Source organism: Kogia breviceps, chromosome 10 (assembly GCF_026419965.1).
Source record: "Kogia breviceps isolate mKogBre1 chromosome 10, mKogBre1 haplotype 1, whole genome shotgun sequence".
NCBI lineage: Eukaryota > Metazoa > Chordata > Mammalia > Artiodactyla > Physeteridae > Kogia > Kogia breviceps.
Genome location: NC_081319.1, coordinates 736,866 through 756,483, shown reverse-complemented (window position 1 = coordinate 756,483; position 19,618 = coordinate 736,866). Strand labels below are relative to the sequence as shown.

General features: G+C 53.6%; 1 protein-coding gene across 1 annotated transcript in view; it reads right to left on the bottom strand.

Moving 5' to 3' along the window:
• CHCHD6 (coiled-coil-helix-coiled-coil-helix domain containing 6) overlaps nt 1-11,521 on the bottom strand; it is a 123,566-nt gene extending 112,045 nt beyond the window's left edge. The window contains exon 1 of the mRNA XM_059078146.2: nt 11,386-11,521. Coding sequence (XP_058934129.1) covers nt 11,386-11,472 — 87 coding nt within the window. The 5' untranslated portion in view covers nt 11,473-11,521. The remainder of the gene's footprint in view (nt 1-11,385) is intronic.
• Nucleotides 11,522-19,618: the final 8,097 nt, after the last annotated feature.

Genomic DNA, 19,618 nt, shown 5'->3' with positions numbered 1-19,618 from the left:
ACGGCCGGGCCCCAGGGCAGCAGCGCGGAGGCCAGTACACTGGCCGTGGGCTGCGAGCTGCAGGGCGGGCTGCCCAGCTCCGGCTCTAGGGCTGAGGCTGCCATGCGGCCGAGGCTACTCCCCTGACCCGCCCCCAGGACGGCAGAAATCGAGGTGCCACCGCTCAGCAGCCTCGTGTAGGCAGGTGGGCAGGGCTGGGGAGGGACCAGAGCCGAGCTTGCTGGAAGCCGAACCACCCCAGCCGGGTCCCGGCATCTTGGCCACAGACACCCTGCCTGCACGTCCTGACAACCAGAGAGGTCGTGACCGCGGCCCCCCTCCCTTCCCCGGCCTCCCGTTTCTCCGAGGCTCTGTGCCCCCCTCCCACCCCCGCTCACAAAACACCCCCCATCGCACGTGCTTCTCGTCACTCCCACCGGGACACAGGTCCCGGGGCAGCGGGGATTGTTTGGCTCTTGCTGTGTCTTCAGCGCCCAGCACACTGCGCTGCTCCAGTACTCGTCAAACACACGGACCAGGTAACACTGACCACAGGCCCAGGGCCGTCACCGGGTGCAGCGGAGTGTAGACACGGCAGCGAGAACATCGTCCTCAAAGGCCCGCGGTCAGACAGGGATAACACGGGCACACCCAGGACACGGGCTGAGGGCTTCCAGAGAGGAAGGGCACGGGCACAGAGGGGCAGCACCCAGAGAAGTCCAGGGTTCCGCTCGCCGAGGGCCCGGGACAACAGGGGAGAGAGGCCACGGGCCGCCGGGAGCAGACAGGACAGTCGGCAAGGCGGGGAGAGGGGCTGAGCTCGCCGAGGACCAGAGGCAGGAGGAGGAGGGCGCTGCGGGCTGAGGGGAGCCCACAGTGAAGGAGCCCGGCACCTGGCGCCCGCCCGGACGCACAGGCAGCGAGCGGAGGGGTCTGCGGCGCCGTCCACACGGCGTGACCTCGTTCCTACCTGAAAAGGGGAGGCGTGCTCCTCATGGAGGCTTAGGAGAGCCTGAAAGGGTTCACGAGGAGTTGGGAACAGCCGGCATGCAAACGTAAGATGCATTCTGCAGCCTTAAAGGAACGGACGAGGGGCAGGTGACAGCCGCTCACTGGAGAGGGCGCGTCCTCCCTAAGACCGGAACCGCTCTGTGTGCGCGGGTCCTGAGTCTGTCCCAGCAGCTCCGACCCACAGGAAGCAGACACATTACACGGGGAGTGGCAAATCTGGAGCAAGAAATGAGGAATCGGAGGGCCGGGGCAGGCAGACTGGAGAGAGGGTGAAATGCCCCCACACTCCGGAAGGGGCAACAGAGCCCAGAGCTGCGGGAGAAACTCAACCCAGCGGGTGCCAGGGCCACCCACAGAAAAACAGCGACGCAAACAGCCGAGTCCAGGTACGCGAGCACCTCCACCTGCCAGGCTCCCAGCCAAGCCCACCCCATTTCACAGACGAAGGAGTGAGCACCAGGAGGTGACACAACTCACCCAAGATCGCGGAGGGTCCTGAGTGCGGGGGCCAAGACCGGAGCCAAAGCCGGGCCCCTGGGAGGACGCTTGGCGCTGGCAGCGACGTGGAGCCACTCCGTGGCGAGGGGACACGTCACCGGGCGCGCAGGAGGGCCAATCCAAGAAAACCAAGATCTGCCAATCGCCTTTCCAGCCACGCACGGTGCTTTACTGAGCCCGGGGTAGGAGATGGAAGGGGAGCACGCACGTGCTCGCAAAACAGACAGCCTACTCAAGTCAGCGAGACGGCGGTACGAAAACCAACAGCTTTCTCGTCTGAGAACACGACTCATCTAGACGCGTCTGAGAAGCCGCAAGGCGGAGGCTGGTTCCCAAGCACTGCTCTGTGCGTCAAGGAAGGCTCTGCTGTTCACCAGGGGACCATCCTCACGTCCTCACGCAGGGCGGGCGGCGGGGCCGAGGCGCTGGCCCGAGTCAGCAGCCAGCTGGGCCTGCACGGCCACCGCTGCGGCCGCCCGCGCGCCGCCTCCCGAGCGCCCTGGCCCGCGGCTCCCCCGCGCAGGCTGAGCACCAGCGGGTTCCAGGCGAGCTGGGTCTGTCAGCAGCCCCGGGGGCCCAGCCACCTGAGCCCGGGGAGGCACTGCCCTCCTGTGACGCTAAGAAGACTCCTCTGCTTTGCCTGCGGCTGCTGCTGTGCAGATTCTGTTGGCTAGTCCTTCAGTTTTCTGTGAGCTGAAAATAGAGCCACAGATTTAAATCCGAGCATCTGGACGAGGAGAGTCCTGGAGGCCCCCCAAAAAGGTGGCAACCACCGACGCCCACAGGGCCCGGCAGGTGACAAAAACAAATGAGGCGGGCCTGGCAGCAAAGCAGCAGTGACAGGACAACGTGGCAAGGACAGGAGACGGCAAAGCCCCAGAGAGGGTGGCTACTTCATACGTCCAGCCAAGGGTCGCCACATGGAAATGTGGACCAGACTTTCAATTCTTTTCCCCCAAAAAAACTAAAAATTGAATTGACGTAAAGCCTCCAAGTTTTAAGTGTTGTTGATTAATACCACAAAGTTTCTGGGCTGATGGTTTCATCCAAGAAATATGGAGCCAGCCGCTTACACCTCTGTCCAACGAGGATCTCGCTGACTTGAGCCCGGTTCCGGGCCACATGCTGGGGCCACAGACCAGGAGACGAGGTCCTGCTCACGGGCCAGAGTTCCCCCCACCCAGGACAGTGACCAGCGACAGCACAGAGGGAACCCCTGAACTGGTCGCCAGGCCAAGGAGGAATTTAGCCAAGGAAGGGAGAGAGAGCCCTGCAGACAGAGGAGCACAGCTCGAAACAGCACGGCAGCACGTGTCCTCCCCGAGGGACGGGCGGCGACAGGACAAGGTGGCACCAGCACGCAGAGGGCCTCGGGAGCCAGGCCCAGGAATCTGCATTGAACCTGGAGACAGCGGGAAGCGCGTATGGGTGGGAAGTCAGCGGGTCGCACCTCGGCTTTAACCCTGAAAGATCACTGACACCACCAGCCGGAGGGGCCGTCTCTGAGAGCGAGGCCGCTGGGCCTGGAAGGGAGGGACCTCCATTGGGACTGTCTGGGTTTTATCCCCACTGCCTGAGAGCTGCTCAAAAGTCAAATGTACCTTTTAAAAACACGTTACCCTGCTAGCGCCAGGAAGTACCGATTTGTGGCAGGCAAGCCTGCTGGGAGAAAGAACAAGTTATCAGATGGGCAAAAGGGGAAGGTGGGGCGGGCCCGACTGAGATCAAGAGTTCCTGAGGGTAAAGAGGGGAGGATAAGACACAAGCAGCTGGAAGGGAAGAACAAGAGTTGTCATTCGATGCAGAGAAAAAGGGCACGTGGGATCAGCTTCCCGCCTGAGGGCCAGCCAGACGGACCCTCACACGTCAGGAACGGGGAGAGTGGGAGAGGCAGCCGGGGATGCGGTGAATCACGGGCGCCCAGGAGACTTGCAGGAGGACACGGCCAGCAGCACGGGGACACCTATGGTCTGGGAGTTTAAAACCCGGGGGTCAACAGCTCACAGATGAGGGCAGGAGAGACGGCCGGGCTGGAGTGCAAGAGGGCAAGAGGGCGGAACCAGGCAACTCTCTGCAGAGTCCAGGGCTGCTGCGGAAGACGTGTGGTGACCTCCCTCCAGGGTGGAACCCACGGGATCCAAGACCTCCAGCGAGGGAGTGGACCCGAGATGAACCTAGTAGGAGCCAAAGTCAACAACTCTCCTTACGTTTACGTTACTTTACGGCTTATCCTTGACACAGAAAGATCTTCAACACTGCGCTGTGCCCAGTCACAGGAATCAGGATGGAGTTTCATCTTACACGAGAGACACACCCTAGAGTCACCTGAGCTCTCACACCAGGTAAACGTCACCACTGGTTACGCTGCTGCACCGCCCAGAGGAAATGTACAGGATGTTCAGAGAAGCCCTAGCTGTCCCTGTACACGTGAGTCTGAGAGCCCCGAGCTGAGCGATGAGGGCACTGTCCCATCTTTAGGACGACCCTCACCCTCAGCAGCTGCAGGCCAGGTGGAGGGACCAAAAGTGCTCTGCTTCCCTACATAATCGGCTCCTTCGTTTCCTCAGGAGCGGGAGATGTGGTATCTGGGGAGCATCAGGGAGAACCCACCTGGAAAGTGCCCGGCCCTGGGACCGGCAGCCAAGTCACGGTGCCAGACTCCACCCCCAGATGCCGACGTGTGCTCGCAGCAAAGCTGGGGAGAACTGGCTTTCTGAGCTGGCATTTCCTGTTGTGGCCCATCCGTGGCACTCAGCAAACAGTCATCCAGGTAGAGCACTGAGCAGGCGAAGAGTGAGGAGGACCCGTGGCCAAGTCTGTCAAGGCACCTGCACTGACAGCGGCCCTGTCCCGCACATAAGGAGGGAGACATACCCCTCTGAGAGTCAGGGCTCCAGGCCAGGTCCTCTGGGATCTCTTGTTCTCCACACTAACCCTAAGAAGTGAGCTAAGACGAAAGATGTGAGGTAGAGCGACACGGTAAGGCGTATCACGCTGAGACATTCGAGATGCCTGTCACTGGGCAACGGCACGGTATAAAAGAAAGTTTGCTGCACACGTGTGGAACAAGTGTGTATCAAAGCCTCGAAAGAGTAAAAAGCAATAGAGTAAGATTCTCAGGCTGCAGATCACCAAGTCGTCCATCCGAGCATGTAATCCAACAGGCACCGACTAATGATCCAGAAGCAAATAAGTAAGAGCAGTCTCTGCACTCCACAAGCTTACAGAAGAAAAACAGGATATAAGGACAGAGAGGAAGAGGTGACAGAGAATATTAAAAGATAAAATCATCAATCTGCTAAAGAGCAACTATGAAAAACCTAGAGCTAACACACTCTGTGGTGGATGACTGAATGTTTTCTCCCTGAATTCAGCAGCAAGGCAAGGACATGCACTCTCACCACTTCTGCTCAATACTGTACTGGAGATTCTAGCCAATGCAACAAGGGAAGAAAAAGAAAGAAAGGGCATCCAGACTGGAAAGGAAGAAGTAAAACTGTCTTCATTTTGCAGACACTATGACCCTACCTATTTAAAAATCCTAAGGAATCCACATACACAAAAAACCCTACTATAACTAAAAAATGAGTTCAGCAAGATTGCAGGACACATCAATATACAAAAATCAACTGTATTTCCACATGCTAGCAGTGAAGAATCCACAAATGAAATTAAGAAAACAATTCCATTCATAATAGCATCGAAAAGAATAAAATACTTGGGAATAATTTTTAAAGAAATACAAGACTTGTACACTCAAAGTATAAAATGCTACTGAGAAAAACTTTAAAAGAGCTAAATAACGAAAGAGATTTCATATTCACATATTGGAAGACTCCATATTGTTAAAATGGCAATTCTCCCCAAAGTAATCTTACAGATGAATTCAACACAAACCCCATTGAAATCCCAACAGGCATTTTACAGAAGTTGACAAATTGATCTTAAAATATATGTGTAAGTGCAAAGGACTTAAATCAGCCAAACAGTCTTGAAAGAAAGAACAAAACTGGAGTCTTATACTTCCCAATTTTGAAACTTCCCACAAAGCTTCAATAATCATGACAGTGTTGTACTGGCAAAAAGACAGACACATAGCATACAGATCAATGGAATTCTCAACAGAACTGAAGTCAAGAAATAAACCCTAAACCCTTATGTTTATGATCAATTGATGTTCACCAAGGTCCCAAGGTAATTCAAACGGGGAAAGAACAGTCTTTTCAACAAATGTAGTTTGAGAAAATTAAATATTTCAATCAAAAAAAGATGGATTTAGAGCAGAGTTCAACAAGCTCTAGTGCTCGAGCCAAATCCAACCCAACACTTGATTTTATAAATAAAGTTTTACTGGAACATAGCCACACCCATTCATTTACATATTGTCTACGGCTGCTTTCACCCTAAAATGGCAGAGTGATTTGCCAACCCGATTTAGAGCCTTTCTTCACATCATACACAAAAATTAACTAAAAACGGATCACAGACTTAAGTATAAAAGCCAAAACTCTTAGATGAAAACATACGAGAAAATTTCTATAACCTTGGGTTAGGCAAAGATTACTGGGATATGATGCCAAAGCCCAATCACTAAAAGAAAAGAATAAGTTAAACATCATCAAAATTACAAACGTTTGCACTTCAAAGACACCATTAAGAAAATGAAAAGACAAGCCACAGATTGGGAGAAAATATCTGCAAATTGTAATATGATAAAGGGATTCTAACTCAATAAAAAGGACAAACCACCTCATCAAAAGCTATTAAAAGTGGGCAAACGATCTGAATACACATTTCACCAAAAAACAAATATATCTGGGTGGCAAATAAGCACATGAAAAAACATCGAACATGAACAGTTACTAGGGAAACACAAATTCAAACCACAATGAGATACCACTTCCCACTCACTAGAATTGCTATAGTCAAAAAGATGATAAAAAGTGTTGGTGAGGGTATGGAGGAACTGGAACCCTCATATACTGCTGAGGGGGATGTAAAAACAAAATGGTACAGCCACTTTAGAAAACAGTTTGGCAGTTTCTCAAAAAGTTAAACCCAATAATTCACCAAAGCCATAAACAGAATGACCCATCAATTCCACTCTTACGTTATCTATCCAAGAGAAGTGAAAACAAACGTCCACAAAAAAACCTTACGTACAAACGTTCACAGCAGCATTATTCATAACAGTCAAGAACTGGAAACAACTCAAATATCCATCAGTCTGACTGAATAAACAAAGTGCAGAATCTCCATACAATGAGATGCTATTCGGCAATAAAGAGGAACTCCTGATACAGACCGCGACGTTGAGAAGCCAACACCGAGAACCTTGTGCTAAGCGAAGGGAACTAGACAAGAAAGATGCGCGATGTATTTCCATGAAAGTCCAGAAAAGGCAAACAACACAGAGGCAGAAGGCTTAGCGGTTACCTGGGGCTGGGAGTGGGAGTGGGGAGTGACTGCAAATAGGTACAAGGGAACCGTTTAGGCCTCGTAAATGTTCTAAAATCCCACTGTGAATGACGGTTGCTCAACTCCGTACATTTGCTTTAAAAAATCCCCGAAATGGTGAATTTTACATGTAAAATACATTTCAATAAAGCCATTTTTTAAAAAGTCACTATCATCAGATAAAATCTTTCCAGAGCTCCACCCCCGAACAGAGAACCACAATGCTGCCTCCAGAGAAACGTGTAAACAGCCCTGCATCACCCGTCTGGCCTCATCAGCTGGCTCGCTGTCTCCACCATCCCAACCCCTGTGTGGCGGCCAAGCACGCAGGCTACGGGGCCGGAAAGTTTGAGCTTCCAGCTCCACCGCCAACTCACTGTGACCGGGGGTTCCTTCACCTCCTTGAACCTGCGTCCTCACCTCTGCACGGGGATGAAATCTCACAAGGGCAGCCTGCGGACCAGGTGGCACAGTGGCCTGAAACCACTCCGCCCACAGCAGAGCAGCCTTTCCGCGCTGGCCCAGGCCCGGCGTCACCGTCACCCCATCCGAGCAGCACTGTGTGACCGGCCCACCTGAGCAGGAAGCCCCCTCACTCTTCGCGTCCTTTTGGTTTTCTTCACGGCACTCGCAATTCTTTTTTATTCTTCTGCCTCTTCTTTCTCTTCGTCAGTTCCCCCTCCTGGGATGAGGCTTCCATGAGGCAGGGCCCTGTGCATTGTCCCCTGTAGTCTCTGCCAGGCAGGCCCACTTCACAGGGAGCACCTACTGAGGTGGCGGTGAAGCGGTACCCACACGTCAGGGACACGTGGCCTCTCTGGCGTGGGCACACGGGGAGCTGTCCCTTGTGTCCCACGACCTCCTCCGAGATCTTCCCTTCAGCAGTGGCCCAGACTTGCCTCCCGTGGCAATGAATGATGGTAAAGGTGGTAGAGCCCTGAGGGCGAAACAAGGCTGGGGACACAGCTAGAGCAGCAGCCTTGGGACGTGACCTGGGAAGGGGAGCGGGAGCCGAGGGGTTGGAAGAGGCAAAGGCTGGAGAACAGCGAGGGGTCTGCAGGGTGACATGCAACCAACTTCAGCTGAGTCACCAAAGATAGATGTGCAGGGGCAGAGGGGACAGTCACACATGGGATGTTGTGGCCATGTGTGTACCTCCTCTTACCGGAGGATGAGATGAAACACACTGGTTGAAATGAAATCTTTATGTATTTCACACATGCTTGCGCCGAAAAACAGAGATGAATATAATTGCAGCTTTTTGCATTAATTAAATTTCTTTTACCTTTCTCGGAATTAGGGCCTGAACTATGTAAATTTATGCAAATGAGTGTGCAAACTAGCAAGGCCCTGGCATTTAATTTTAAAGAAACTAGACTGCTTTCCAGGACCAGGCCGGTGGGGGGGGGGGGGGGGGGGGATTAAATACAAGAGGTCTTTAAGAATATTCAACTTTTGGACTTCCCTGGTGGCACAGTGGTTAAGAATCCGCCTGCCAACGCAGGGGTCACACGTTCGATCCCTGGTCCGGGAAGATCCCACATGCCGCGGAGCAACTAAGCCCGTGTGCCACAACTACTGAGTCTGTGCTCTAGAGCCCACGAGCCACAACTACCGAAGCCAGTGCGCTTAGAGCCCATGCTCCACATCAACAGAAGCCACTGCAATGAGAAGTCCATGCACCGCAACGAAGAATAGACCCCGCTCTCCACAACTAGAGAAAGCCCGTACACAGGAACAAAGACCCAATGCAGCCATAAATAAATAAATTTATTATTTTTTTTAAATGAATATTTAACTTTCTCTGAAGGAGCGGGCAGATGTTCCTCTTTGGCACACACCTTCTAATACCTTCTATTAAATTAACTTCTCGTTTGGTTCATCCAGTGATCTTTTCTAGTGATTTTCACTCACCTGCTTAAAGACAAGGTGAACTTCCCAACCTTCGAGTCACTTTGCTAGCCGGAAAAAACCTTACACCAAACACTGCACTGCCATCACCTCCTTTCTCTGGTCTCCCTCTCTCAAAACAGGCACACGAGTGGATGGAAAGAAGGATGGAAGGAAGGAAGGAAGGAAGGAAGGAAGGAAGGAAGGAAGGAAGGAAGGAAAGAAGGGGTCTCAGAGCATGGGGCAGTGCCCCCAACTGTATGCCTCTAGACAAGTTCTTTATTCTCTCTGATGAGTTTGCCCAAAGCTCCCTCTAGTTTTAACAATCTCTGGTAGAACTAAGCATGGCACCAGCACCCTATCAGGACAGCTAGAGGCTGTCACAGAATTTTCACACCGCCTTGCATATCACTGGGAGCAGGCAGGGGAGGTTGGAGCCGTGAGAAAAGGCTATTTCTTGTACCCAAAAAGATCGGGGTTAAAGTCTCAGCAGTAACACCCTGGACAAACTCCTTAAGCTCTCTAAGCTTGATTCTCCATTTTTAAAGAGAATTTGTACTTTGTAGAACTGCTAAGAGAACTAGAAATAAAATGTGCCTGTCTGATGTAAAACCAAAAGAGATGATGCTCCTCTGTCCACTTAGAAGACGTTCCCACAATTGTAAAGCAATTATACTCTAATAAAGATGTTATAAAAAAAAAAAAAAAAAAAAGACGTTCCCTTAGAAGACTCTGACTGACTGAACTTTCCAACACTCTCCAAAGCAGGTGACAACAGTGGAAGAGCGCCCACACAGAGCCTGGGGCATCTTTCTAAATTTTGATTCGGGGCTTCCCTGGTGGCGCAGTGGTTGAGAGCCCGCCTGCCGGTGCGGGGGATGCAGGTTCGTGCCCCGGTCCGGGAGGATCCCGCACGCCGCGGAGCAGCTGGGCCCGTGAGCCGTGGCCGCTGAGCCTGCGCATCCGGAGCCTGTGCTCCGCAGCAGCAGAGGCCGCAGCGGTGAGACGCCCGCGTACCGAAAAAAAAAAAAAAAAAAAATCTGATTCGGCTACTGCCTCTCACCTTCCAACCTGAGCAGAGCCGTCTTCTCTCCATCTTGACTTTGCCCCCAAGCCAGGTCAAGACTGGATAACACCTAGCAAGTACCAAATATGCTAAGTAGTCATGCTAAGAATAGAGGCTCCCACAAAACACTCTGTACTTTTTCTACACATGTGCACACACATCATCTTATCCAAGGCAGCACCGAGGATTATCACAGCCTGCACCTGCTTTTTAAAAGATGTGATTGAGACTCAGAAGACAAGTCGTTCACCCCAGGTCACACAGCTAATGAGCAACTATCCAGAAGTCAGACCTCCTGATGTCCATTTCTTTTTTTTTTTTTTTTTTTCTTTTTGGCCACACCACGTAGCATGTGGAACTTCCCCGACCAGGGATCGAACCCTTGCCCCCTGCAGTGGAAGCACAGAGTCTTAACCACTGGACCGCCAGGGAAGTGCCCTGATGTCCTTTTCTGAGCCAGCTCCCTAATTAACTAATTCACCTATGCCCGGCTCTGTGCATTCCATGGACACTTGGTGCCTGCTTCACTGGGGTTCGTCCATTTAATCACTCAGCAATGGTTTACAAAGCACCCACTACGTGCAAGGCAGAGGTGCAGGAGGAAGCAGAGCATTCAATGAACAGTCCCTGGAGTCCCACTGAGCGCAATCCCAGCTCACTGGCTTGTTACCTGGGTGACCCTGGATAAGTACTTCATGTCTCAGTGCCTCGCCTGTCCTCCATCCATAAAATTGGGCAAACAGAATCCGACCCCTCAGAGAGCTGTTGAGAATTAAATGACAGGGTACCCGTCAAGGGTTTAGCACAACCCATGGCCCCCACTAAGCACTCAAACGTGAGCTGCCTTTATTCTTCCTCTAGAGTCTGGGGATAGAGTCTGCAGTCACACAAGAGCCTTGGCCTCAAGCAGCTTACACTGCGGCCGGAAACACACAAAGTAAAGCATCAACAGAAGTTTCAAATGGACGTGAGCGAGCGCTACGACAAAAACCAGTGTGCGACCGCGGGCATGGGCAGGCATTCTGGACTGAATGGTCAGAAAAGGATCCTCACGTGAAACCTGAACTACAAGAACGCAAGAGCGAATATAAGGCAAACTGAGGGAGCGAACACAACCCATGCGGAGATCGCGAGACGAGCAGGCTGGCACCTCGAGGGACAAGGAGGCCCTGAGGCCAGTGAACAGGGGCGGGGGGGGCGCTTGGGGGGACTGGCACGGGAGGTGGTCACTCAGGTCAGCAGAGCGGCTCCGGAACCCAAGGGGGGCGGCTCGTTGTCCTCGTACACGCTTGGGCGTCCGCGGGCGGCGAGGGCACAGGATCAAACGTCCAAGGCGCACCCTTGCAGGGGTCCAGGTAACGAGGTCCCGCCCCCCGGTCTCCGTCCGTCCTCCCACCCTGAGGAGGCCAGGCCTGCGGCGCCCTCCGAACTCGCGGCGAGCTACGGCAGACGCCTCCACTCCCGCCCGCCAGCCGCCCGCTCACCCGGATGCCCTGGAGCACCCGGACCCGCTCCTCCTGGTCCATCCCGAAGGACTCCCTTCGGCCCTCGCGGCTCTCGGCGCTGCCCATGGCGGGAGGGGGCTCCGGTGCGCCGGCGCTTACGGGACCGGCGCCACCTGCCAACAAGGCCGCGTCCTATTGGCCTCAGCTCGGGGCTCAGCCAATCGTGGCACGGGCCGCGGAGCATTGTGGGGGCTGTAGTCTCGCGGTGGCCGCCCACTGGACCAGGAGCACGAGGCGCGGCGCCCAGACGGCGCGTGGCCAGATGGCCTGCCGAGAAGTGGAGCCGCGGTGACCGGTACACCACCACCGACGAGGCCGCGCTGGGCGGGCGGAGGCGCTGCAGGTTCGCGGTGAAAAGACGGAGAGCGTGAAAGCCCTGAGGAAGACAGCGACGTCGCGGTGCCAGGAGAGAAACTGGCGGGAGGCGCCCCTCTGGGGGGGAGGCGGTGGAGGAAGAACTTCGTGCAAAGGCCCTGAGGCAGGAGAAGGAGAGGGAGGGCCCAGCGCGGGCCTGGAGTGCGGGAGGGTGCAGAGCAGACCCAGAGGCGGGCTGAAGGTCAGAGCGGAGAGGGCCTTGTCGGCGGGGCCAGAGCTTGTTCTAAAGGCCCAGGGAGGACAGTGAACGGTCCTCGGCGTTGAGGAGACACGCACCGTGTATCCAGCGTCGTGTTCACGCCTGTCTCGCGGGGTCACACGTGTGATGGACGCGGTGACTGCTGCTCACAGCCTCGGCCACCTGAACCAAGCTCCCTTTTGTTCTCTGAGCTGCTGACTCGCGTTGATCTGCCACAGTGGGCCCGGAGCTGAGTTTGGGATCTGGAACTGGGGAACCTCCGACTGCTCCATGCAATGTAAGGGTCATTTGGAGCCTTTTCGAGCCTGGAAGGGAAGCGGGGAGGAGCAGAGGGTGGAAGAGAAAGTGAGGTGCTCTGAGAGCAGCTTGGGTGAAGATGATGGTGGACATTGCGGGGGAGGGGGGGGACGGCAGGGGGGCCTCTAGAGGATCTTTATCCTCTAGGATAACAAGGACATCTGCCAGTTTCCTTCAAAATACTTTGATTTGGAAATCTTTCTCCACCTCTTCCCTGTAAGTAGAGCCCGAGTAGGGGATTCTGGTGCAAGTGGTTTACCGGGGGAGTGCCTCAGGAGAAAGCTGAGATGCCGTCAAAGCTGGGCTCTGGAGCACAAATTATGTCCAGAGTTGGCCTGGCTCGAAGGCAAGGGGACTGGCCTTCTGTTCCCCACAGCATTTGGTCATTGGCAGCCCAGTGAAGGGGGCATCTGTGCGCTCTCAGCATCCCACACCTACAGCAGCCAGGGGATGGCCTCACGAGCTGGGCGAGGCACTTTCAGCATCTACTCCATGTTCCTCATGTTTTTCAAGGTCTCCCGAATACCCTGTGACTGTGGAAGGGGTTATAAAAATTGAGGACAGGGATGGATTTCACTTCTGAGTTGATGAAATAATTAACCACTGAACGAATTCATCAAAACAAGAGTCAGGGCCACAGGTGACTATGGGACTGTGTGTGGTCTCCCCTGCTCCCACCACGTGCAAACTCCTGGGAGAGAATTGGAATCCCACAAGACAGAGAGTTGGGTTACACTGACACCGGCATAGCTAAGCCTCACGACAACCCAGCAAGTCGTGTATCCCTGCTTCCCTGAAAAGAAAACCGTAGTGCAAAAAGGTGAAGATAGTGACGTTGTAAGTCCAAAGAAGTGTGAGGATTTTAATTAAAGCAGTGGCAGAGGAAAGAAGGGGAAGAGAAGTTCATGGTTTTTGAGCACCGTCATGGCACCAGGCTCTATGATGCAGGCACACATGCTTTGCATGCAGTTAATCCATGACCAACTCATTTAGTCCTGGAAACCATCCTGAGAGGGTATTACCCCAGTCTAAGGCCCAGTAAATGGAGAATTTGGGGAGGTAAGGTGTTATGACAGGCCCACTATTTGCTGCCCAGTACCCATTCTCTGCTTCCTTATGACAGAACGCAACTTCCTTAGGTGTAACAATGTGTCTGGTTAGAAAAATTGGTGCCTAAGTTCCCACTGGCCACACTTGGGACAACTTGAGCATTATAGCAATTTGACAGTTTGAACCTATAACATATTTTAATTTTTTTTAAATGCAATAGTCCGGGCTTCCCTGGTGGCGCAGTGGTTGAGAGTCCGCCTGCCGATGCAGGGGACGCAGGTTCGTGCCCCGGTCTGGGAAGATCCCACATGCTGCGGAGCGGCTGGGCCCGTGAGCCGTGGCCGCTGAGCCTGCGCGTCCAGAGCCTGTGCTCCGCAACGGGAGAGGCCACAACAGTGAGAGGCCCGCATACCACAAAAAAAAATAAAAAAATTTAAAAAATAAAAAATAAAAATAAATAAAAATAAAATGCAATAGTCCATGTGTTAAAAGAGAGGGGATGTAAATAATTGGGGGGTCTTCTTTATAAAAGAAGGCCAGCAAATCAGTGTGAAATTTAAAAATTGCCATTTTGTGACCCTCAGTGAATTAACTGAATCATGCAAAAATCATCAGTGGATCCTAAAGCTGTTGAGTGACAACTCCCAAGTCTCACCACAGATTTCTGAACAATCGTAAAGAGACAACGATTACATTGATGAGACCTGGAGGTCACCTCCTTAACTAAATGGCTGGAGTTAGCATCACAGAGAGAGGGACAACACGACACGATGTCCCTCCCCAGGAGATATAAGGGCCACACAGTGTTGTTGCCAAAAATGTGTGACCCGAATCCAATCGTGAGGAAACAATCAGACAAATCCAGAATGTGAGCCATCCTACAAAACAACTCTCCTGGACTCTTCCAGAAGGCTAATGTCATGAGAAACAAAACAAGTTTCAAAACATGAAAGAAGCATAACAGTGAGACGCAGCAGTGAATCTTGATTATATCCTGGATTAAAATGACAATAACAGCAACAAAGCTATAAAAAGGTACTTGGAACAACTGGGAAAGTTTTATATATGGAATAGTGTCCTAGGTGACATTATTGAATTGAAGTTAATTTTCTTGTTTTAGGGAGATGCATTTGGAAGTATTGGGGGAGTGCCATAGCGTCTACAACCTGAGCTCAAGTGGTTCAGGGAAAAATGTTAACAATAGGTGAATCTGGGTGAAATATGTATGTTGGAATCCGTTATATCTTCCACTGTTTCTATGGGTTTGAAATTTTTCAGAATGATAATCAGGAAATAAAATTCTGCACTTGGGGAAATAAAAAATACTTCCCTCTCTGGACTCCCTTCTCCTTGTAGCTGGAGGTGACCGTGTGACCTAGATCTGGTCAGATGGCTCTTGAGCAGTGTGGTACCTGGAGAACAGTGCAGTCAGTGCTAGAGAGCCGTGAGATGGGATGCAAGGCTGAGCTCTGCCGCCTCCTAGCCCTGTGCCCCTCAGTTTCCTGATATAAGTAGTGGTGCCCGCATTACATGGAGTGCTTGCCCAGAGCTTGGACTTAGTGAACTCATTCAGCAATAGCTATTATTATTGAGAGTTGGTTTTTGTTTAAATAACTTGGCAACCAGTAGAGGGGGTGGGGGTGGGGGAGGGGGAGTGTGTGATCTGGCATCTCTTAAATTGGATTGTCCAGAAGCAGAGAAGAAGAAGAAATGGGCTGGTAGAGTAGAAAAGTCAGAAAAGGAATTTGCTTTGTCCACGTTAAAAGCCATAAGGAAGCTTTTCCTATAAGATCAAAAAAGAGACAAGGATGTCTGCGTTCACGACTTCTATTCAACACTGCACAAGAAAATGAAATAAAAGATTGGAAAGGAAGAAGTAAAATTACCTCTGTGGAAGACATGATCTTGTATATAAAAATCCTAAGGAATTCACACGCGCGCACACACACACACACTCAACAGAGTTAGTAAGCAAATTCAGCAAGGTTGCAGGGTATGAGAACAATATACAAAAATCAGTTCTATTTTTATATACTCACAATGAGCAATCCAAAAATGCAACTAAGAAAACAATTCCACTTACAATAGCACCAAAAACAATAGAACACTTAGGAATAGATTCAGCCAAAGAAGTACAAGGCTTGTATCCTGGAAACTAAAAAACACTGTTGTCTAGGAAGGGGGATGGAAATGGACAGGAAAATAAAACTTGGAATAGTGGCTACATGGTTTATACATTTATCAATACTCACTAAGCCATGCACTTAACATATAAGCATTTTACGATATGTATATTATACCTCAGTAGAAGTTGAAAATATTTGAGGTGGAGGTTTAACAACATAATGTTTTATTTCTCACTCAGGCAAAATGTGGTTGTGCGGGACATGGCATTCCCGGCCACCAGAGAATGCTCTTTACCTGCACGTCTGCAACATGTGGCTTCCTCGGCTGACTCAGCAGGATGAGTGAGCCTCAGAGCCTAGAGAGCTGAGCCCCAGCTTTCCCTGCCTCGGCAACTGTCACCCCCCATTCACATCCACTGGCCATTCGGGCCCACTGCCCCTCCCACCTGCAAGAGTGGGGAAGTGCCGTCTTCTGTGAGTAGAAGGAGAAAGGAAACTTCTAAACACTAGACCATCAGGCACGACTGGTGAATGAACAGCTCATTGACCCCTTACTGTTTCCTGAGAAGGTCCATGTAAGAAAGATGTACTGATAATAACGGAGAAATTCCAGACACCGAAAGATCACACGGAGACAAAATCACAGTCCATTCTGTGCACAGGTCTCGTGATACACACGTCTTCTGCCACATAGTAACTACGTTCCATGGATCTTCTGTCTTACGAAGGTGTTTCCTGGGTGCTAAGATTATCATCCAGCGACACGGGCACGTTTGTACCTCTGAAAGCAAGTTGTTGCTGCTCTTCACTTGCCTGACTTTTCCTTTTGCTGTGTGCTGACACGCGCTTCCTCTGGGCTGAAGTTTGGAGACCACCAGGGAGGAGTGGAGCCCTGATGAGAAGGCGGCTGGAGTGAAGGATGCTCTCGTGCAGGAGGCCCCGGGCGGCCCGTGGTCTGGGAGCCACCCAGAGGAGTCACTGAGGGAGTGGGGCCCCAGTGCTGGGGAGCACCTCTGAGTTTTCTGTGGCTCTTCACCTCGGAACCTCAGGCTCCTCATCTGTAGGATGGGGGTGATTCAGCCCCTGGTAAACACCCCCTACAGGCCTGAAACACGAGATTAGCTGGATGTGGGGGCCATTTGTAGTGTTGAGGCTTTTGCTGAGCAGACTGCGAGCTGGACGGCTTCTGAGAGGTGGAGGTGGAGGACAGGGGCAGAGCCAGTTCCGTTGAAGGAGAGTGGGGTTTGGAGTGAAGGAAGGAAGGTAGAAACCTGGTTGAAGAGGAAATTTGGGAAAGGCGGTTATGATTCCAAGTGGCAGATGGATAGATTTTGTTCAGTAATAGATGGTAGGACCCTCTCTTTCTTTCCACGCAATTCGTCTTCACTAAAGTTTGCCTCAGTCAGCAGTGCCCCCAAACCTGCCCCCAATCCATCCTTGGACCATCGGTAAGAACCCTTTAGAGGACAGTTGGCCAACGGTGGCCCTAGGGAAGGAAGTGGCAGGGCCCTGAGTAGGAGGAGAATGGGCTGTGGCGGGGAAAACCCCGGAAGGGCTGGTTGGATGGTGAGGACAGAGGCCTTGAAGGGTGGGTATGTCCTTCTACCCTGAGGCATGGCAGTGGAAGACTCCTGATTTGGGGGCTGTGCTTTGGGAAGCGCTCTGCAAGCCCACAGTGGAGGACATCTGTGCGGTAGCTATGGAGATGGCTGATGACAGGGCCCACCCCTGAAGCACAGCCTGCCCTTCACCACCATCTGAATTTGAGGGAGACTGCAGCACCCTCCCCACTGCCCCGCCCTGGCAGACACTGGTGATCTGAGAACCTCCTCTCTCCAGCCTGGTGCTTCCACAGGGAGGGACAGGCATTAGCGTGACACTCGGGTAGCAGTTCCTGCGGGGATTCGGCAGGTGACGCCGTGGCAGCTCTCTCCTCTCCGCTCCGAGGTCTGCCTGCCTGCTTGGCCTGTGTACTTCTCCGTGTGGGGGACCCAGTGCAGACAGTCCGGGTCCGTGGGGGATGGAGGCTCTTCCCATCTGCCTGCCCAGCCGGTTGGCCGCATCTCCCCTCGTGGTGTCGGCGTGGAGATGCCAGCCTGGGCTCGGAGCATCACACCTGCCCACCTCTGTCCGCCCAGCTGGAGGGAGCAGCTGCGGAAGGACGCTCTCCCTTTCAGCACAAAGGACTCTCTCCCAGAAGCCAATCTCTCCTGGAGTCACGCTGGTCACCCCAGCCAGGGCCTGGCCCCGGCAGAGGGGGCAGGGTGGCCACGGCAGGTTAAACCTGCGCGATCACTCCCCAGGCCTCACGGAACCAGCCGCCGGCACCGGTAAGCAGCCCCCTTACGGTGCCCCCCTCAAGCACCCCTTCCAGCAGCTCTCGGGACCGGGCGGCTGCGTGCATAGCACTCGCTGCCAGCGTGCCCGGGAGGGACAGGGTGCACCGCCCGCCTGGAGCCTGCGCCCCAGCGCCTCCCCAGGACAGTCAACCCCTGTCGCGGTTCTCCCGGGGGCAGCTTGCTGCGCGTGGGCGGCCGGGGACCGGGGGGGCTGCGAGCTCAGTAGGCAGAGAGAGACGTTGGCTCAGCAAAGCCGCGTGGGCCACGGACTGCGGCGGGGTAGCCGGAGCGGAGTCCGGTCAGCTTATTGCGGCCTCCTGGCGAATCAGTCTCTCTCTACGCGCCCCACCCCCGCACACGCATGCACACGCAGGTACACGCGTACGCAGGTACACGCGTACGCAGGTACACGCGTTCGCACGCACGCACATGCCCGCCCACGGCTGTAACCTGAGCTGGGCTTCCGGTCTCCAGCACAGGCTCTGGCCCTGCGGCTCCAGCTCAGGGCCCCGGAGCAGCCGGAGCACCGCCACGGGGGCCTTGGGGGCCAGCAGATCTGGACTTGCCCCTCGGCCCTGCCTGCCCGTGATGTCGCCTCCCCAGCCAGCCCCCCCCCCCCACCTCACACTGCTGTGTCTTATTTTCTTCCCTCCTGAAAAGATCGCTCTCTGCATCTCTGTTGCTTACTTTTTTGTTTACTGTTGGTCTCCAGCCAACATCCCCCACAACACACGCGGTTCCCAAAACAGAAGCCTCGGAGCAGAGGTGCTGGGTCTGCTTCATTCACCCCTGCATTCCGGGCACCTGGCACAGGGCCTGGGACGGAGCGGGTGCTCGAGGCGTCGCTGGCTGAGTCACTGACTGACTGGCTGGCTGAAGGGGGCTCCCCTGCTGGGGAGCGAGTCGCTCCAGGCTCCGAGAGGCAAGGTCGTCTCAGTCCCAGCTCGGCTGCCCGTGTGGTCTCCCGCAAGTTCCTTCACCCCCCCCTGCCTCGGTTTCCCCGTCTGTGAAACAGGCATAAGCACAGTACCTACCTGTAGCGCTGACGTGGGATTGCATGAGTTCATACATGTCATGGACCCAGAACAATACCTGGCAAAGAGGAAACACTCAGTTATCACTAGTTGTTGTTGTGCTACGCATCATCCAAAGAAGGCTGCCCGCTGAGGCTCAGAGAGGGGACGTGGCTTGCCTGAGGTCACACAGCAGGAAGCAAGCAGACATGAGATCTGAACCCTGGTCCAAACGTCTCAGAAGCCAGAGCCCTTTCTAGGGTCCCACCTGGCTGTGGCCCCTCCCTTGAAGCGTGGCCTGCTTGGCCCTTGGGTGCGGGGCTTGGGAGCTGGGGTGAAGGCCCGGGAAAGGGGGTGGGGGTGGAGGAGGGCAGGAGGGGCTGCTGGGGAGACCGTCCTGGTACCGGCTGTCTGCCCCACTCTCGATCCCTTCCACCCCCTGCAGCTGCACCCACTGCCCACCATGGCACTCTAACAGAGTTGTATGGATCTTTAACGTGTACGCACAGACTTTAAGGAAATAACACTGGGCTGTAATAAGAGCTACAAATTGACGGGATTCCTCAGAGAGCTCAGTGTAAACCTGGTTGCCTACTTGGCAAGATGGTCTTCCAGCCTTTGGCGTCTATCAATCAGCAGGGGAAGGGAGGGACCGACCGGGGAGCACCCCCGCGGGCTCTGAGCAGCCGCAGGAGGCTCCTTCAGAGCAGCCTGTGCCTTTTCTGCGTTCAAGGTCCCACACAGAGCAGCGGCCACACGAGACCACCAGAGCTTTGGGGGGGGGGGCACTGGCACTCCCCCCCATCGTCTCCG